At 45.8% G+C, this 19,969-nt stretch overlaps 1 protein-coding gene across 1 annotated transcript in view; it reads left to right on the forward strand.

Annotated features, from left to right (window-relative positions):
- LOC119394371 (nephrin-like) overlaps positions 1–19,969 on the forward strand; it is a 48,256-nt gene that overhangs the window by 16,719 nt on the left and 11,568 nt on the right. Inside the window, 11 exon segments of the mRNA XM_037661673.2 lie at positions 1,909–1,996; positions 2,883–3,019; positions 6,185–6,338; positions 6,452–6,510; positions 7,397–7,643; positions 10,829–11,143; positions 13,731–14,012; positions 15,678–15,721; positions 15,723–15,990; positions 16,687–16,977; positions 18,649–18,816. Coding sequence (XP_037517601.1) covers positions 1,909–1,996; positions 2,883–3,019; positions 6,185–6,338; positions 6,452–6,510; positions 7,397–7,643; positions 10,829–11,143; positions 13,731–14,012; positions 15,678–15,721; positions 15,723–15,990; positions 16,687–16,977; positions 18,649–18,816 — 2,053 coding nt within the window.

Genomic DNA, 19,969 nt, shown 5'->3' on the forward strand with positions numbered 1-19,969 from the left:
TCTGGGAATGCAGCGCGAACCGACTCTTGTCGAGAGCGGGAGAATCAGCATTTCCGGTTTACGCGTGAACGTGTCACCGCCTCCTTTTTTTTTGGAGACAAGCTTATCGCGCGTCGAGCACCGCCCGCGCATGCGCCTAGCCGCTGCACCTCGCGACGCTTCGTCAAAGAGGGTCGGGCGCCGCGGCGCACATCTCGCATTCGTGTCGGCGGCGACAAGGCCGAAATTAATGTCCACGTCGCATCGAAAACCCGGCGCGGGACAAGAAAAATAGGTGGCACCAATCCTGAGAGCAAGCCACCCCCCCCCCCCCTTTCAACCTCCTCCCCGCCACCCCTAAAAGTCAGCCGTACGTCGTCGTCGACTTCTTCTCCGTGGCCTACATACAAGAGTCGCGACGCTAGCCATAGCTGCGTTTTCCTAATGGCCCTTCGCGCGCGGAGCGCGGGCAATCCGTCTATGCCAGCGCCCTCTTTAACCGTCCCGGATAAAGAAAAGCGCAGCGCTTTTCGTCGGCTGTGCTCGCAATCATGTAAAGAGCAAGACAACGACAGACAGCTTGCTCACGTCACGCACAAAGACACTATTTGCCGGCTCTTCGGCGCGTTGGAGCGCTCGCGAAAATCCGTGACCTTCTTCTTCGCTCACCCTCCCTCGTGCCTTTCCGTTTTTTGCCCCGGAGGCAAAGGACGCTATCCTTTTTAGAAAACGATAGCGTCGCGAGCGAAATTTCATTTCTCTGAGTGCACGGCGGCGTTTCGCATATGTACGCGATCCGTGTAGGAGGAAACGCGCTGATATGTTCATCCGTTTGCGGCGAAAGAGCGGCCGGAGAGATCAGCCATTTTACCCAGCTCCGGGACATTTCTTGATTTCGGGCAGGCACGCGCTCCTCGAAATCTGGCTTTAGTTTTCTTCTATTTCTTTTTTTTTGTGCCCCCTCCCGTCTTTTATTCGACGACGTTATGTGGATTCCTGGCGAAACGAGATTGAGTGTGCCGTGCGCTTTCGCGGGATGTGTTTGATGTTTGCCCGTCTGCTGCATTAAGTGGACCAGCTCTTTTCGGTGACTTGTTATTGCTGAAATTTAATCATTTCCTTTAGATTTCGTTTTATATAGCGCGTCTTATCTTTTCGCTACTGAGCGATCGAGGTCCGATGGCTTAACCAAAGCGCTTTATGCTGATCACTGTGGTTCAGTGGCTGACATTAAAGGGACGCTAAAACGAAGCACTAAACCGCTTTATACTGATAATTATTCCCTGAAGGTTCTAAAACTGTTAGTGTCTCCGCGGTAGGCGCATTAATAAAAGAACGAAGTGGGGTTCAATGTTTTATAATTGAATTTGATGGTAAAGTTCACCACCTCACTGTCAGTCTAGCGTCGCAAATTTCAGCCTTTTGTCGTATTTTGGTCAAATTTACTCGATGAAGTTTCCTAGAATTTGCTGTCTTTCCGTTTTCTATATCCACCTCAGGAAACAGTGTAATTCGCTTTTGGCGATAAAGAATTACGTGAGATGTAGCAGACGCCCCCAAAATCTATGACGTCACGACGAGTCCGAACGGAAACCTCAAGGCGGCGTTTGCCACCTGTATATCTTTTTCGCGCGTTTTGTTCCTTACCGAGCGTCTTCTCATGGTCTTCTCATTGTCTTTTGGTGTTGCGACTACATAATTCACTAACATGGTAAAAAAAAAGGTGGTCTCTTCAGTCACTCTTAAGTGATCAAGTTCTTCACGTGGTGTTGTCTTCAGTGATCATAGTTTCTGATTAAAGTAATCTTCATTGGTTTTGACATTGTGTTGTGTAGGTCAGGTAGCATTTCTACAATGTTTACTCTGAGCATTTTAGTATTCATCCTTCTTATTTATGACTTTCTGATTTGATGTCATTATGATTCGCAGGAGCGCAACATGAAGATGTTCTCCTGCTACGCTGTCAACCAAGCCCTCGGAGACACGGTCGTGGAAACTGCGGCTGTCAGCATCCTATGTATGTTGTACTCGCATCTTCGTAATAATTTTGAGCGCAGATATTTTTTGGGGAGGTACCTTTACTAATGTTTCATAACACTGCTGTGTGATGTTTTTAATCTTGAAAACAAGTTATATTCAGTGTTTGCATTGGTTTGAAAGTGTGCCTATCTGTGTGCCTCCGACAAAAACACTTTAACCAAATCATACTTATGGTTTAGAATCATCTGTGAACCTTTTGTATGCGTTAGCTATAATAGCCAAAGGAAAGTGCAAATTACAAGAACTGCGAATATAAGCGTGATAATAAAGGAACAAAAGATTTAGTGTTGATAACAAAGCAGAATACAGCACATTAAAATTAACCAGCCGTTGGTCTATCAAGCGTTATCTTGTGACGTGTTCTTACGTCCCGTAATGCTGCCTAGGAAATACAAGAAAGAAAATTTCCAGCGGTAGCGTAAACGAAATAGCAGGTCGAATGGTACATACAATGGGTGCAAGAAGATCACCCATACAAAGAGTGACCTACGCGCACAAAGGTGCCCACTGAAACACGAAGTTGCCCACTGAAACACCGTTGCCCCGGTAAATGTTAGACGGTGTTCAAATGACGCGCCCCCGTGGTGAGTTGAACTTCACCAAGGCACGTCATATTTGCATTTTACTAGAACAAGGTAGTCGATGCACGCTTGAAGCGAAATCAATCAATTGGTGAGCAAGAGCTCGCGACACGGCGGCACGTTCGGTAAAAGTGTTCTAAACTTCGTGTCGGAAGTCTGTCCCAGTCGCGGCATTTTTGTGCATGGCAATTCTGTAGCTCTTGGCTTTCGTGAGCTTTCACGAAAGATCAAAAGTGGACGTCCCTGACACATCCGTGCTTTTGTTTGTGCTTGCATCCGCAGATGCCCCCGAGGCCCCGCGCATTTTTGGGTATACGGAGGGAACCGCCATTCGTGCGAAGACGCTGCAGCACATCACGTGCGTGACGAACGGTGGGAACCCGCTTCCGACCATCCGCTGGTTCAAAGGAACACAGAGGGTGAGTCTCCTATCTCATGTTCATTACCTTAAGACATAAATAATCAATGCCTTGATACTTATCAACTCTGAACGGTGGTTAAGATGGATTTTTATTTATCATGCGCATTTGCTATTCTTGTAAGTGGTTTGTTGTGGGTATGTGTGAACTTGCTATGTTATTGTTGTGAGATGATGTCAAGGACATTAATAGTTTCATTACAATTTTTGTGCTATCATTATTAATAATAATAATAATAATAATAATAATAATAATAATAATAATAATAATAATAATAATAATAATAATAATATTATTATTATTATTATTATTATTATTATTATTATTATTATTATTATTATTATTATTATTATTATTATTGCTATTATCATCATCATCATCATCTTGAAAAAAGGTCATCTTACATCACTAGTTTATAAACAGGAAAGAAGGTCGACACAAAAAATTGTAACTTTCTGTCTTTGCATGAAATGTTTATGTGCTTACATTTTAATACTAGAGAAAGGTCCGTACTGAAAAGACCTTTCGTGGCATAAAACTTCGGCCAGTTCCAATGATAGATATATTATGAACTAAAGCGGCCAGCGAATGACAAACACGCATAGAAGCAAAAGCTTTGTGAAGCCGGTCCCATGTTTACTGTGACCTGCTTTACGAGATTGATAGTGTGATGTCAAAATGAACGTTAAATATGTTCCGAAAAGACGGGAATGAGCTCGCAAGACAAGTTGTTGTAACTCTAGCGTGCGAATTTCCTTCCATTTTTTTTTTGCGCAAGGCGACTGAATCGATTCTTTCTTTCTTTCTTTCTTTCTTTCTTTCTTTCTTTCTTTCTTTCTTTCTTTCTTTCTTTCTTTCTTTCTTTCTTTCTTTCTTTCTTTCTTTCTTTCTTTCTTTCTTTCTTTCAAGAGTGATGCCTCCAATGCAGGTTCGTTAAGTCTCCTGCTTATTTCTTCACATAGCTGTGATTTTCAATTTTTTGTTTTCGCGTAGCCGTAATCTATACTGTAACTCAGCAAAAAAAAAAAAAAATCTTCTCAAGTTTCAACTCTCGTTTTCTTTTATAGTTAAAGGAAAAGTAAAACGAAGATACCCTAACGCGTTTAACTCAGCATCTTTCCGTTGACTCTAGCAAAATTCAACGAAGCGTAAGCTGATCTGGAAAGCTCGCTTTGCCACACTAGACATCTTGCTGCAGGAGAGCCTACCTTCGCACCTGCATGAGTGTCGGTTAATCTTTTTCTCCCATTTCAGCTTCCGCTGGGGCAAGCTACTACTACTTAATTAATTTTAATGTGTCGTCACAGCAACTTGTACATCTGTCCAAACGACTATGCTGTGTGATATGTACAGCTGAGTAGCGGCTAAATTTAGCTTACTCCAGTTTATTAAGGCAGGGGAGTTAATAAATCCCGCGAGAAGCGCGCAGAACAACCTGCAAGAAAATTCCTTTTCGGGTTTGTTCATTAGTGATGCTCACGTCTCTTTCTTTTATCTTTTGACTTACTTGCTTTGAAATAGCAAGTTTAATGATAAACTGCTGTAACACTGGATCGCAACAAGAGACGTACGATAACGCGTTGCGAAAAATAGAAAGGCAACGTCTCCGGTTTCTTTAATCTGGCCTCTATCGATCAATTCGCAACGAGGGAAATTACTGCATAAACTTATTTAGCTTTTGTGCAATATTTTAGCTACATTTGGAGATGTTACTGGTACACGCAATGTAGAAGTATTTACCGTGCGAGTAACAATGGTTAGGTAAAATTTAGCTCTTGCTTCAGAAAAGCGAAACAAGAAAGTCGAAAAATTAAGAAAGTATTGAAAGTGATACTCCTGGAGACAACATATATCACGTGTTATTATATTGTACAATAGTTTTGTAATGAAGTAAGGTCTTCGTTGATAATACAGGAGATATGATTCAATTGCTTATATGGGTCAGACATGATTACAGGGTTAAATGTTTTGTTGCAAGCAATGCAACGGGCACCCTTTCATAGTGAGATTTGGCCACGAATCGTTGCGCGTTGTGGTGCTGTCCACCTTCCTGCTGTATATAAATTAAGTCCTAATGTCCAGGTAATTTTTGTCCGTCGGTAGTTTCTTACGCCGGCTACAAAGAGCGGAGAAATGTTAAAGTGGTGAAACAAATTTAATTTCCAGGACTCCCGTGCAGTTGGCAGAGAACTGTCGCCTTTCATTCTTGGTTACGTTTCATAAGTGCAAATCTCATCTGCCTCCTGACTGACGCCTTATCTTCAGCGCGCGTCGTCTGCTGCTTAAACGCCACGAAAGATACAATTGAGTTCGTACAAATCTATCTCCAGTTTCAGCGGGTGTATGGACGGAGTCCGCAGCTGACGTGATGGGGAAAAACACAGCGATGTTTGTCGTTGGAAAGCTCCTTCTTTTCGGAGCTAGCTGTTGAAAAGAACTTGAAATTGCGGCATGAGATGTGTGTCTAGGTGGTAGAGTGGTAAAGTTTTTTTTTTTTTGTTTTGTTCTTTGTCTGGTGTCTTTTCAGTCTTCCCACACGACGGCAAATATGACAAGAGCAGTGGTTGCAACGAGAACCTTTTCAAAAGAGAACTGCCGGAGGAAAAAAAAATGAAGAAATATATGAACTGAATTTGTTTAGTTTCGATGTTCCCGTTAGAATAAACAGGAGGAATAACCACATACACATACACAGAAGTAGAATTTATTCCCGCTACCTGTAGTTTACTTTGTTGCTTTAGTTTTGCAAGAAAAAAATAAAATGAAAAAAGAATTCCGAAGCGTGGGTTCACACACGCGAATTTTTAGTGACAAGCGGTGCTGTAATAGCACATTACAGGGTCCATCTGAGGGGCGTGACTGACATGTGTTATACGGCGCAACACCAATCAATCAATCAATCAATCAATCAATCAATCAATCAATCAATCAATCAATCAATCAATCAATCAATCAATCAATCAATCAATCAATCAATCAATCAATCAATCAATCAATCAATCGTTAACGGTGACAGGGGGAGGGTAACACTCTGGGAATAGGCTGAAAGTGGTTCCACGATTACAAGCCGCAGGTGGGACCTCCGGTGTTACCACACCGAAAAACTCTTAGAGCGAGCACGTTTAGACAACCATTTTAGCTTGTGCTGCATCACTGTGTCTCCAGGTGAACTCGACTTCAAAAGCAAACGGAAATTCGGTGACCTCGGAAGTAGCCATCGTGGCACAAGACTCGGACAACGGAGCCGAATATCGCTGCGAGGCGTCCAACCCGGCAACTAAGAAAGCCCTGACGACAAGCATCAAGCTCACGGTTCACTGTAAGTGTGTCACTTCATGCGCTGAGCTGTTGTGGAGGCATTTACAGCTGCGTCGAAACGCGCGGCACACTAAATCCGTGGAGCCAACTCATTGTTTAACCTTTTGTACGCAGTCCCACCTCCAGCTGTCACTATCAAGATAAAGCCACGAAAGCCGAGGTCTGGACAGAAGGTAAGTCTCGTTATTTGATTTGGCTCATGTTTCTTGCTGATAACGGCCGTTTAATTTCTTTCGACGGTTACGGAATGGAACTCGTGGTCCTGATGGATTTCAGAATACACTTTATCAGAGATTACTCTACCTCGATGTTTATTAGAAAAAAATAGCTTCTGGAGATTGTTGCAGCGGGGAGACTCGTTAGTTGATTTATTTAGTGTAAATGCCTATTACTGGAGGCCATTATAAAAATAATGACGGCAGTAAACATTGCAAATGAACATGTGTAATGTATCGGCGAGTAAATGAAAATATAACTGAAACACTCACTCACCTCTCATGGATTAATATTGTGGTAAATATAAACGGGCACGCAAGCAATGCACATGAACACAAACACATGTCGCTGCTACCCAGGTATGCGATGCAATGTCGAGCCTGTCGCAGCCGCTCCGCTAGAAGAATCTTCGGAACGCTCGTTCCATATGTTCAACTGAGGGGAAAAAATCTCTTAAACTACGCCGACATTTCACGGTAGAATTTTCTCTTCTAAACGGAAGCTCTGCATGCGGTAAGGGCAATGATACTACACGGATGCCGGAATACGTGCACGAAAGGGCCCGTTGAGTGCTTAGGAGTAAAACAAGGCGAAGCAGGGAGGTCAACCACCTAGACACACGTCCGAAGGAGGTCAACCACCTAGACACACGTCTGGTTTGCTACCCTACTCTAGTGGAATGAAAATAGGGAGGGAGGGGCTATTAGCACTGAACGCGTGCGGCTGACCGTTATGCAAACATGAAAATGAAATCCACTAGTGTTGCACTGGGGTTTTTTTTTGGAGTGGCATTGACTGACCGAGTATTGAATGACACCAGACGCCATCTTGCGCTTTGTGCAGCTGACGCTGACCTGCGAGACTGGCTCGAGCAACCCGCCGTCCGTGGTCAGCTGGTGGAAGGACGGCCTGCAGCTCTCCGGTGCGGTCGACGAGCCTTCAGTTGATGCGCCGTTCGGAGGCAAGGCGTCCAAGAGCGTCCTCGTGGTGAACGTCACCGCCGACGACAACGAGGCGAACTACATGTGTCAGGCCACCAACAAGGCGCTGCAACTTAGCGTCCACGACTCCGTCTTCCTCGACGTCACCTGTGAGTGCAGCTGTCTGTTCTGTTCTTCGCGAATTGGTGACATTATGTTGGAATCGAACGCTCTCTAGCGATCATAATTGTCCCATGTGTCACCAGTTCGTTTTGTGAGCGAATGCGCTTAATGAAATAGACAAAAGACCAGTGAATTAGATCGCTTGTAGGCGTGCAATTGACAGGCGCACATGTACCCTGACAGTGCTTTCTTTCCTATTCTTTCTTTCTTTCAATGTCTTCATCCTTCTCCCCCCCCCCCTCCGTCGTATTATCGCCGCTGAGAATACGACGCGAGTCCTGCTGCCTCCGATATGCCCCAATTCCTGTGGTAGTCTAACGAAGTCGCTCTGTACCAGAAAGTACACTGCTTCTGCTTTTTACTGTGATTATTCGAACCTTTTCTTTCTAAGACGTGCCAAGCCAACCCCGTCACTCAGGTTTGACTGTATTGCCAAATAGATACCGCTGGTAAACGAAAGCAATAATCAGCTACGGACACTCCTATCGTATATGTGCACGAAAATCTAGTGCTGTAGTATCGATGAAAATGCAGTAAGAATATACAGACACCATAGTTAAAGGGAGTTCGGGACGGTATCAATGGACGTCTTGTTCTGTGCGCACTTCTAATGTAAAGTTATTTAAATTTTATTTTGTGAACCAGAAGTTCACTCGGCGCTACTTCATAACGACGCGAGACGCCGGCCTCGGCGGCAAACAGTGAAGCCGGAACATATTACGTCGAGAGCGTGGGGAGGAAATGGCGTCGGTGTCGGCAATGGCAACCGCGTCGATGCGCACTGAACCAGAACAACGAGATTTGTTCTTGACTCTCTGGTTCGCAAGCCGCCGCATCGTTTTCGTCTCTCCTTTTGCGAGTCGGAAAAGAAAGGCCTTGCTTCTCCACGCAGAGAGCTTCCAATATAGGCGCATATCGTGAAGGGCGCTGCGCCGACTCTTGGAGGCGCCGGAGCGCGCTGTTTGTTCTCCCGAGAAAGACTCGAGAGCTTCGCCACACTGCTCGAAAGCACAAAGGAGAAGAATGCATTACGCGCGCTCGCGGGGATAGAAAGGGGTGCCGCCGCCTGGCTGTGGGTTTGAAAGCTGAAAAGAATGCTCACGCACGTTGTTGAGGAGAGGCAGGCGTAACCAACCCGCATGCTGATGTGCATTTGCCAATCTCGTACCCCGCTTCGCCCGCGTGCCACGCAGAAAGAAAACCCCTTCGCTAGCGAGCCAAAATAAACGAAGAAGCGGCGAAACAGCAACAATTACGGAGGCTGTCGGCGATAAAGGCGAGACGCCGGAGCAGACGCTGCGAGCGAAACAAATGCGCCTGAGGGGAAAAGAACTTTCGAGTGAGGCGGCTGGAGTCGGCGCGCCTAACTGCGGCGTCGCTTCCTCGTCAGCGCTAGGCTCACTTAGCGCTCCACTCGTCGGTCAAGACGAATGCGCACTCTAGCGGACGAAAAGCGCCACCCGGAGGGGTGCTTCCACACTTTGCGCGCACGTTCTTGCCTTCAAAACAACAGTTCGGGTGGAAAGTAGATGCTTTTTGGGGGCCGTTTCCCCTCCCCCCCCCCCCCCTCTTTTCTTCCGACGCGCGTGGGGATGACTTGCCTGCGAAACGTATATGCTTCTCGGGCTTGCTATATAGCGGCGATGGTCATTCTTAGAGAGACGCCTGTGAGCCCTGCGTTACCTCCTCGAAATAGCCCCCAGCGTCTCTGCTCCCTAGCGCTTCCCCCGGCCTTCCTGCGTGCCCTATCAAACTTCGCTAAAAGGGCGCCACGCAAGGGAAGTGTCCGTGGGAGCGCTCCCGTTGTGCTAACGCCCGAGATGCTTCTCTCCGGCATCCGGGGTTGTTGTGACAAGATCGCTCGTTTCTTTTATTGTATACGCGTCACTGCAGTCCTGCTTCGTTTATTCTGGCTCCTTTCTTCTTTTTTTTTTTATCACCCACTTGCAGTGCCAGTCAGAGCCTTATCTTTAGCAATGTAAAGCGCCCTACATTTGATCGGCAACATCCTCGGCGGAAAGCGGATGCCGTTAGCAACGGCTGACGGCCGCGTTTTGAGTAGCTCGCTCTTATTTTCACTTACGTCGTTCGCTCGGCCCGAGAGCTGCGGACGGATACGCGGGAAGCGCTGGATCGGCGCACTTCCGGAGTCTCTATGGCCCGCGCATTGACTCTGAAAGCGTGAAACCAATTAGGCCGTATACGAACATGGCCGACTTTCGCAGCATGACGATGCCACGGTATTGTCACGTGTTTTTTTTTTTTTTTTTGCCGGCTGCGAATGACAGGTCAGCATCCGTTTCCGCAATGTTCGCGTGTTCTGTCGTTGTGCCATCTGATTTCATGACACGATGTCGTCGAATATGATACCGAGGTTAAAACCAACTGCCGCAAAATCTGTGCGCTCGATCTGGTAATGTGATATTGCAGCAATACATCACCAAGGTTGCAATTCGGGCCTGTTGGTTGGCCATTAGTGGGTATAACGTTGCGCATATAACGTTGCGCAACAGGGGGTGTAACGTTGCGCCCTGTGTGTTACGTCGTCTCTTCTTATGTCCATGTATTTTGTGTGCAACGTTATATTCACTAACAGCAATGCGTGTTTTTTTTTGCAATTGCACGACCGGCTGCGTGTTGATGTCTGAGTCCCTCTATATCGAAATGTCACTTTGCGATATTCTATCAAAGCTGAGTAGAAATACATTTAGGACAGCTTTTTTTGTGCAATGATCAAGCACAAATTATAAAAAGGTACGTTACTTAAGTGGCGTTGTATTTTGCCGTGCTATGTACGCTATTTCGAGCGCACTCGCAAGAGCCAAGGAAGGAAAGAAAACAAATATAGACAAAACGCAGGGCGCAAGAAGAATTTAATTGGGAAGAATGAAGCGAGAGAAGGACGGAATACCAATCAGTGAACGCAAATGAGCATGAACGATAGTAGGGCCGCTGGCTGGAAGATGACATGTGTACGTAGCTCGTACAAATACCGTCGAGTGAATATGAGCATTTGCTTATTTGGACCAAATGTAATTCTTAGAGCCCGTTTGACGTTCATTAAGAGAATTTCCCGTCAGCCACGCCGGTGTCTATGGTTCGCGTAGCGATTTATATTTGTCGCATCCTCCTAATGTAGGTCTCATTTCTTTGCCCTTTTTTTTCGACGCAGACAAGCCCGAGTTCTCGATTGGGCCGCAGGAACGCTTCGACATCGTCGAAGGCCGTTCGCTGGTCATCAACTTGACGGCGCAGGCGAACCCGCGGCCGGTCAGCTACACGTGGACCAAGGATGACCGGCGGCTGCCCACTGTTCGAACCTCGGAGCGCTCGTCCAGCCGCTCGGCCTCCACTGCGGCTCGCGTGTTCGCCAGCGGACCTCTGCTAAACCTGACCGGCGTGGAACGCAGCGACGGTGGCGTTTACGAGTGTGAAGCTACAAACAGCGAAGGATCCACGAAGGCTTCCATCCTCATCAACATCCAGTGTGAGTTGTCACGTGATGAATGAATGAATGAATGAATGAATGAACGAACGAATGAATGAATGAATGAATGAATGAATGAATGAATGAATGAATGAATGAATGAATGAATGAATGAATGAATGATGTTTATTTTCGCATACGTGCAGCGTAATTATTCGAGGGGGCGGGCGGAAAAAGCTGTTGTTTAGACATCCAAACAATGCAGGAGTTCACGGAAGAAGTGGAAGCTCGAAGGGATGAGAAATCCAAGAATACGGGATAACTTCTTGGACGAGTTGGTGTTTACTAAGCATATTGTAGTGGCGAAAATTTCGAAAAAAGGAAACATGAAAAAAGAGGAGAGAAAGACAGGCACTACTTAATAAAGAGACTGTAGCGCCTCTCTTTCCTCTCCTTCTCCTGTCCCCCCCCCCCTCCATTTTTTTTTCGAACTTTGCACTACTACAAGATATTTGAATACGGGTTGTCGCTGGAGCCAATGCAAGCATCGACAAGTCCTCTTGCTGCCTTGAAGAAGACAAGACCACTTGTCAAAACGTTGGCTTGATCGACACCCCGTGTTTACATAATTTTCATGTTTTCACTTAGACAGCCTGACGAAGCCGCAGACTCCACATAGACACTGTGCTCATAGCAGCGGTGAACCTTCGTTATCTAGCTTCCTTTCGACTTATCTGCAGAATGCAATTGGACAAAACAGAAATAATAGCAGAAAAATGAAGTCATAAGCCAGGGCACATGTTTTCTGTTGTCCATTGAAGAAAAGCCAACAGCTTCTCGGCATATGAAATGCTGATCCTACCTGGAGTAAGAGAAACTGTGTCAGCAGCCGAATTAAAGCATACTTACTTGTTCTGGCTGCCTGTTTTCAGACCAGCTAAGGTTTTAATTCATCAAAGAATATCGCTATGGTTCAGCTTGCGCTTGTCCCCGCGTTGTAAATCCGCCGTACTTTAACAAACGTATAACAACTAAAATAAGGCCGTACTAACATTTGGATGTATTATCTGACGAATTAATTAACAAAGCTATATTGTCTCGCAGAAGGAGGACTTCATACATTTCTTTTTTTTTTTCTGTGGAGGACTCCCTGCGTTTTTTTTTTCTTTTTTTTTATGGAGTAATCAAAGCACAGCGCATGCTCTGCAATGCCCTGGCGCGTCTGACTGCATTGCGGCACAGCAGGCGCGCCCCATCAGTTTCTCGCTTGGGTAACAATATACAGTACATCGTTGACCAATACTCATGAATACAATGAAGTATAGAGATATCATTTGACGAATATGCCGGAAGTTCGTTCTACTTAGTGTGCGCTTCAATACTCATTCATTAATTCATAGTCGAGCAGCTACACTTTCAATGTGTTTGTCATGTGCGTTTCTAATACGATACGTGTTTTAAACGCATGATTAAAACAACATTTTCGGTTATGGTTAGTTGTCCTGGATGAACAGAAGTCGCATAGAATAAAAAAGGAATGCAAGGAAGAAAAAAGTGAGGACAGGTGCACATAGACTCTTTAGCAGACAATAACTTAAATCAGTACAGAAGCCATGTCAAGTTGACAGAGACATATGGGGCGATAAAGAGCGCGGGGCTAATCAAATGTACGTCATTATTCAAAACACTCAGGGAATGGGTATAAATAGGGAACCACGACGCCTATTCAATGCTGTCATTTGAATGAGCCCGATTGTTCCGTCCTTGTTTACTTCGTATTGGTTTTGATTGCGTCGTTATTAAATTTCATATATTAAAAGATTTGCGACAGTTAAGAATGGCTATCCAAATATCTGTGCTAGAAAAAGCAAGAAGAAAAAAAAAGCGAAAATACATAGCGGTATTTAATACCAATAATAAAAAAAGGAAGACACTAACAAGGTGATTTCGTCGATAGTACAGGAAATGAAGAAAAAAGGTTATAAGACCGCAATGATGATATAAGCGCGGTCATCGTATGCGAACGTAAAGTAAACAAAAATATGCTCACAAACTACTGTAGGCTACCAACCAACTGTCTCTGGGAAATTCTCGTGGAGTTTCGAGGCCTAAACTCCAATCGTCACGGCTGTCATACTAGCATTAACATACATTTTTGCGTGAAGAAAGGGCGCAGTTACATCAAAGCTTATCAGACCAACAATTTTTCTTGTTGCTGATACTTGCATGGTTGCTTAAGAAACACGGACTTCTTGGATTTAAGTGTGCGAGTGACGATTACATTTTTCGAGACGGTGTGCTGCTCGACGTCACCAGGCCCATCGAGCTAACCTTTATGGACCAAACGGACCGGTTCATCGTTTATAGACGTTTTTCGTGTTTTTACTGAGTTTTATCCAAGTGTTCGTCATGTTTTCCCTTTACTTTCCAACTTCTTTGCTCTTTCTTTTCTCCTATCTTCCTTTCCTCTATATATCTTCCCTCCTCCCGAAATAGTAGGCAGGCTTTGTGCCCTTCCAGGTGGCAGTTGCCAGCCTGCTCTCTCCCTATTTTGTCGGTGTCCTGGTTTATTTGTGCATGCATATCAAATAATAATAATAATAATAATCCTCGCGACCCCATGCTGTTCTTTTACATGGACGCACAGATGGCGCCGTCATCAAGGCTGTCACCGAGACGGTGATCATCGACGCGGGCTCGAACGCGCAGCTCGAGTGCGACGTGGACGCCAAGCCGTTCAACGACGACACGGTGTCGTGGCGCCGGCCGGGCTTCGACATGAGCCGCACGCGTCAGATGATCAAGGACGACATGCGATCCATCTTCACCGTTTACAACGTGTCGCGCGAGGACTCGGGTCCCTTCGACTGCGTCGCCCACAACGGCATCGGCGAGGAGGCCGTCAAGACAGCAAACCTCATCGTCAAATGTGAGGAGTCCTCGTGCTTTGATGCGCCTTTAGCGTTTTTCGCGGACCCGCCTAGCTACAACGCGACTTTCGAAGAGTGCCTTGGCAGTGATTGACAACTCGAGGGCAATTTTGAGGAAGTGTATACAAGGACATCGTGCATATCCCGGATGGAACTTCTCGTGTGGTTAGTATTCAGATTGATGGCTCGTGAACGAATGCGCCGACGAAGTTCTTGCAAATAGTTTTCGTTTTCTATTCGTGAGTTAAGTTATGCTTGGGTTTACAGACTTGGTAAGCCACTAAGGGCTGGTTTTTTAGGCCAGTAAGACAGCATTTGCTACTGGTACCATGCATACTTCGCTATGACTGCATGAAAGGCTGCTCAAACGACGCATCGCTGACGACCGTAACGTGGTTGCTATATTGAGACATAAATGTGCGCAATCAAGCTTCACTGAAATAAGCATAATGAATGCGCCATTTGATCGAGATCGATATCTGATGCTGTATCTTTTTATAAGAGGCTTTTATTTTTTTCATGGAACACTTCTCGCGCAATCTAGAGTAGACGTATACGTGGTAAGATAACTTTTTCGACAACCCGGCCCAGCTGCATTTCACTATGGAGGCGGTTTGCCGTAGGGCCCTGCGAGGAGGCGTTGTGATAGCATGATTCTTTATGTGAAATAGCAATGAATGAAATGAAAAAAAAAGGATATATTACTATAATGCGAAGGCAGTGTACTCATGTAGGAACCATATGGGCAGGCTTTTGAATGTGGGGTTGCCAAAGAAAATTTGCAAAAAAGGAAACAGCGCAGAAGCTCTAAGCCTAGCATTTTCAAAAACGCTGCAGTTATTCATTAAGAAGTCATTGGGTAACGCAGCTTTCCTATTCGAAGAAGAAGAAATTTATTGACATCCACTTCCTGTACAGTTTCAAAAGTACACCAATATTTAAGGTTGCCGGCGATACACAAGAACGAAACTTCAGAAAGCCCCTGCAATAGAACATATTCAAGTATCAAGATCAAATTATTCCATCCAATGTTTGAGGCTTTTAGAATCATACCGGCATTATTAGCAAATCTACGGCTATGAGTAGCAAAAGATGGTTAGGGCATCGGTGATGTAAATGCTGGGTTACCAGATGTTAAAAAAAAAGAATAATGTTTCGGGTAATAAGCTTCTGCCAATCTGTCGTCAGGTAATGAAAGCCGCAGGCGCCTAAAAACCAAAATAATATTGCGCGACATTAAAGAGAAGTTTAACAAAATAGACGGCTTCAGCCACCATGCAGTTTTCAAAGGAGACCCTCTTGCATTCACACAATGCGCTCATTAGTGGAACTTTTCGCGCACACTAAACAAGGACAAAACAGAAAGCACACCAGTCAAACCAGTAAGCGCATATCAGCAAAAGAGACAGGTAGGCCAGCGGCGCTGGTCTGCCAAAAGGAGACGACGAAGTGCGCAAAAAGGGACGAGGAAGGAACACAAGATGGGCGTCTTCGTCTCGTGTTCCTTTCTCGTCCGTGGTGTCACAGTAGATTGCCAAGTCACCTAATCGCTCCATTATTCTAACGAGCTAACCCGCCTTTCCGTTTTATTACACAATGTGTCACTAAGCATAAATTATGCACCCCACTCATAACTTGCACGACGTGTGCCACTTTATCCGCAGTCCGGCCCGAGATTGACCAGAGTCCACCACAGCTGAAGGCAGCCGGGACGAGAGGGCGGCACTGCCGAGTTGGTGTGCCGTGCCCAGGCAGCGCCAAACGCCACGTTCTCCTGGTCACGTGAGGGCGTCGTCATCACCGCTTCGTCACCGCAGCCGGACAAGTACGACGTGTCAGTGCGGCAAATCGACCTGCTCACCTTCGAGAGCACGCTGCACGTCAAGCGCATCCGGTCATCTGACTACGGCCACTACGAGTGCGTGGCCCGGAACGAGCTCGGTTTTGACAGCGCCAAAGTTCACTTGGACACCCTCAGTGAGTGGCTACCTTGAACATCCGTCCTCATCATAACTTCTCATTGTTTTGAAAATGTGTGAGGGCGGTCTGACAAAGGAACAACAACAACAAACGCACGGACGAAGAACGAGGAAGCAGACAGAACTGCCAACCACGCATGCCTTACGTTAAACGACGAGACACGGACAGAAGAGACAAGTCAGCGACAACACACACAATCCGAATCTTATCCAATGAATCCCTACCAATTAGTCCAGCTTTCTGTTATTCCAAACATATGCTGTAATTTTGCGGTTGCGTTTTCCCGTCCTGCGTTTGGTTGCGTTTTCCCGGTCATACATAAAGAATTAACCAAGCAGAATAAACCTAATATTTATTGCTGTTATTCATTGCATGCTGCTCGACCAGGCTATCTCTCAGATTCTTCGATTATCTAAACAAGGTATCGCAGCTCATATTTGAGCACGTGACGTTAATACAAAGTTTCGTTCGGTCTGAGTGATCCTGTGTAGTGCTGGCAATACCCTTGACAGTAGATATCGGGCAGTACATATGGTCAGTAGATATGCTGTGCCAGTAGATACGGTGTGCATTTCATTTGGTCTGCCGTAGTTTACTCAACGTGACAATTTATCTGCACGGCCTTTAGACGAAGAGTGTCGTGTTGAAGCGTAGCATCACTTCAATGTAGCTCTTGTCCATCGTCGTTGCCAGGTGCCCCTGACCCTCCGCTACAGCTGAAGGTGACCAACGCCACGTACAACAGCCTGACGCTCGTGTGGCGGCCGGGCTTCGACGGCGGGCTGCCGCAGTCCTTCCGCATCCGCTATCGGCAGGCGGCCTCGAGCGAGGGCTACCACTACCAGGACGTGCTGCAGTCCAACCTGACCAGCTACACGGTCGGTGCTCTACGACCCGACACAGAGTACACGCTCGGCATCATGGCGTTCAACGACTACGGAGAAGGAGAGTACCTCAAGGACATCGTCAAGGGAAAGACTACTGGTAAGGCTTTCTCTGCTGTTATGTCCGGTGTCTGAAAGGGATACTGACGCCAATTTTCAAAGCTGACTTTACACCGTCATACAATTCTCCTGTATACAGAGACCGCCCGGAGCAAGTGTGAAGCTCAGGAAATTCTGATAAGATATTTTATTTTGGCGCTCAGTTTTCGCACGGCGCACCTACTGACATCGATACTAGCGCGACGACAGGCTACGGTGCCAATACTGATGACATCGCGTCCCAGTATGCCTAGCCTTGATGACGTCATGTACCAAAGCATACAAAATGACCGCTTGTGCGTCACCACGAGCAGAGCGGCCGTGGAAACGTCACGATAATTTGGGGAAGCACGTGACGAGAAGCTTTCCTAACGTCCGAGCAGAGTTGAAGTTACTATATATTGCTTCTAAAGAGGCCATATGCAGTAACTCTACGTCAGCAGAGTACTGCCGTGTCAGTACCCCTTGAAGACGCCGTCCACATCGCGTTTTCATGTAGAGACTCTGAAAATGAAACTTCACCAACCAGAAGCTATACTGTCTTATAAGTCGATTTATATTAAAAAGAGAGCGCGAAAAAATAGAGAGAAAGAAAGGAATGAGGACAAAGCAGGAAAGCTAGCCGGGAGAGAAAGTTGTAGTTTGGTTTGCTACCCTACACTAGAGAAAGGAGAAAGATGGAAAGTACAGCGGAGGCAAAAAGCAGTCGTGCGGTAAAAAATAGAGAAGGTGCGGAACGGGAGAATTAGTCTATACGATATGCCTCTGCGTCGTGTAAACTCCAATTCGCGGTGCGATTACTGTTTGAAGTTCGTAAACTGTAAGGTGGGAACCTTTCAGACAGTGGTTCAGTCTTAGCACTCACCAGTTCATCAGCATTTAGTAGTCTTAGTTGTGTCTGTTCTCATACGATTATAAACTGGTGTCATCGGAACTATTTTTTCTTAACTGGTGCGAGTGCTGAAAGTGCAGTGTGGTATTTCTATAATGCTTATATAGAATAAAGGGTGCTGTACAACTTTTGTTATCACCCGGGAATGTTTTTTGAAAGAGTCTTGCTTCTCGCGGTATATATGTTCGGACTGCAAATACTATTGTATTTTTGTTCAGCTGTGATCGAGGTCGGAAGCCCGTACAATATAGTGGGGCAAATGCTTTCTCATGAACGGTACTTAAGCTGCTCATCGTAAAGCTATTGCCACTACTTTAATCTCTTTTAGTAAAAAATTATTTCCCAAATTTTCGTGAAATTCTCCTTACCCTTTCCTTTTGCGGAAATTAGCACACCTTAAATGTCCGCTAATATTCTAGATTGCCTCACGTAATAAAAATAAAAAGGAACGAAGGTTAGCTTAGTTGTGCAGACTGACGTAATAATTGCCGAGTAACACTGCAGAAAAAGCATATCAAATAATGTGAAACTCCTTCTATTTGGTTCAGGCAAAAGCAGCAAACGAGCTTGCTCGTTCGCTGCCTACATTTCTTTATATTTTTAGAAACGTTATAATACGGTTAAGAGCTGCGCATTAACCGGCGAGTAAGTTCAGCGGTAGTCAATTTTCAACTCGTCGTAGCGCGAAGCCGCTAATCCTTCCGCCCATTTTCGTCGGGTCGGCGAAATAAGGCGCAAAACGCGCGGGGACCCGTAATCACTCACCTCCGCACTTTTCAGACGACGCCCCACCTGCGCTCACCCAAGAAATCCCGCCGCCGGCCAAGATCGATATTCCCAAGATAATCATCACGAGCGTCTCCGTCGTCGGGACCTCGCTATTGTTTCTCAACATCATCCTAGTCATTTGCTTCGTTCGCAAAAGGAGGAAGAAGCGGCTGGAAGAAGGTGAGCACAACTTCCTCGATTCCCTACTGTTCTTTCCCTTTTTCCTCATCTCGAATTGCACTCTCCTGCCTAGCATCTTTCTTCCTTCATATTCCCACGAGGCTGACCCAGTTTTGCTCCCCGGGCGGGTTTACTTGCTTTCCTGTACTTAGAGTGAAAAAAAAAAATATATTTCGTGTAATGCCCTTCCTGTTGCTCGCTTCTTGTTTGCGTAGCTATTCTTTCAGAAGCAGTCATTTCGCGGTTCGCAAATCTCTGCCAAAACTAAGTCGAACTTTCCATTTGCACCTTTCGGAGCACCTCGCTGTTTACAGAGATGAACTGGGATGAAAACGGCGAAAGGAAAAGCCGATAATGTACACGGACATAACGGGCCCGGATTTCTTCCTTGTATATTTTTTTCATCCTCAAGGTCGCGTTTCCTCGGTACGGACCAATAATATTTGAAGAACGTTCTTCCGCGATGTTCGGTGAATTCTGCAGCGCGGATCTTACTGTTTCTTTTTTTTTAAAACAACCTGCGGTAAATAGGACGCAGCGCCGCGGGGATCTCGCGATTGCTGTCATGTGCGCGTTTCGTTCGTTGTATTGTCTCGGATATGAAAACTGTGGACGCGAAAACTTGTCGCCGACTGCGACAATCTCCTTTGCTCTCACCGGCGTAGTGTGCTTACACTCGGCGATTGATGCAGTCGGGTACTCTTCAGATGAGATGGCTCGTTGCGAGAAATGATGTAGCTGTGTAAGAGCGAGAGAGAGAGCGAACAATGATACGAGAAAGAGAAGGAGAGAGAGAGAGAGAGAGCAAGCAAAAAACAGAGAAGTCTGCGAACGCTAATACCCCTGTCACACGAGGCAACTTAAGTGCACTTTGACGGAGTGCACTTCGCCGCTAGTGCCATTCGCACGCTGTCACACGGGAACGTTTAGTGACACTCGCTGCAAAGCGCACTTGCCGGCGAGTGCGTTCGCCAAACTCACTTCGCCGAGACGGAGTGTCTAGCCTCGATAGCAGTGGCTCGAAAATAAAGAAATTATCGGAAACCGAGTTCATAGCATTTTTGAACTATCGTTTTTTCTTTATTACGAATATTTTTATGCATTAAAACATACTAATAATACAAAAAGCTACTTTGCTATTCTCGTTCTCGGG

This window comes from Rhipicephalus sanguineus, chromosome 5, assembly GCF_013339695.2.
Source record: "Rhipicephalus sanguineus isolate Rsan-2018 chromosome 5, BIME_Rsan_1.4, whole genome shotgun sequence".
In the NCBI taxonomy this organism is placed as follows: domain Eukaryota; kingdom Metazoa; phylum Arthropoda; class Arachnida; order Ixodida; family Ixodidae; genus Rhipicephalus; species Rhipicephalus sanguineus.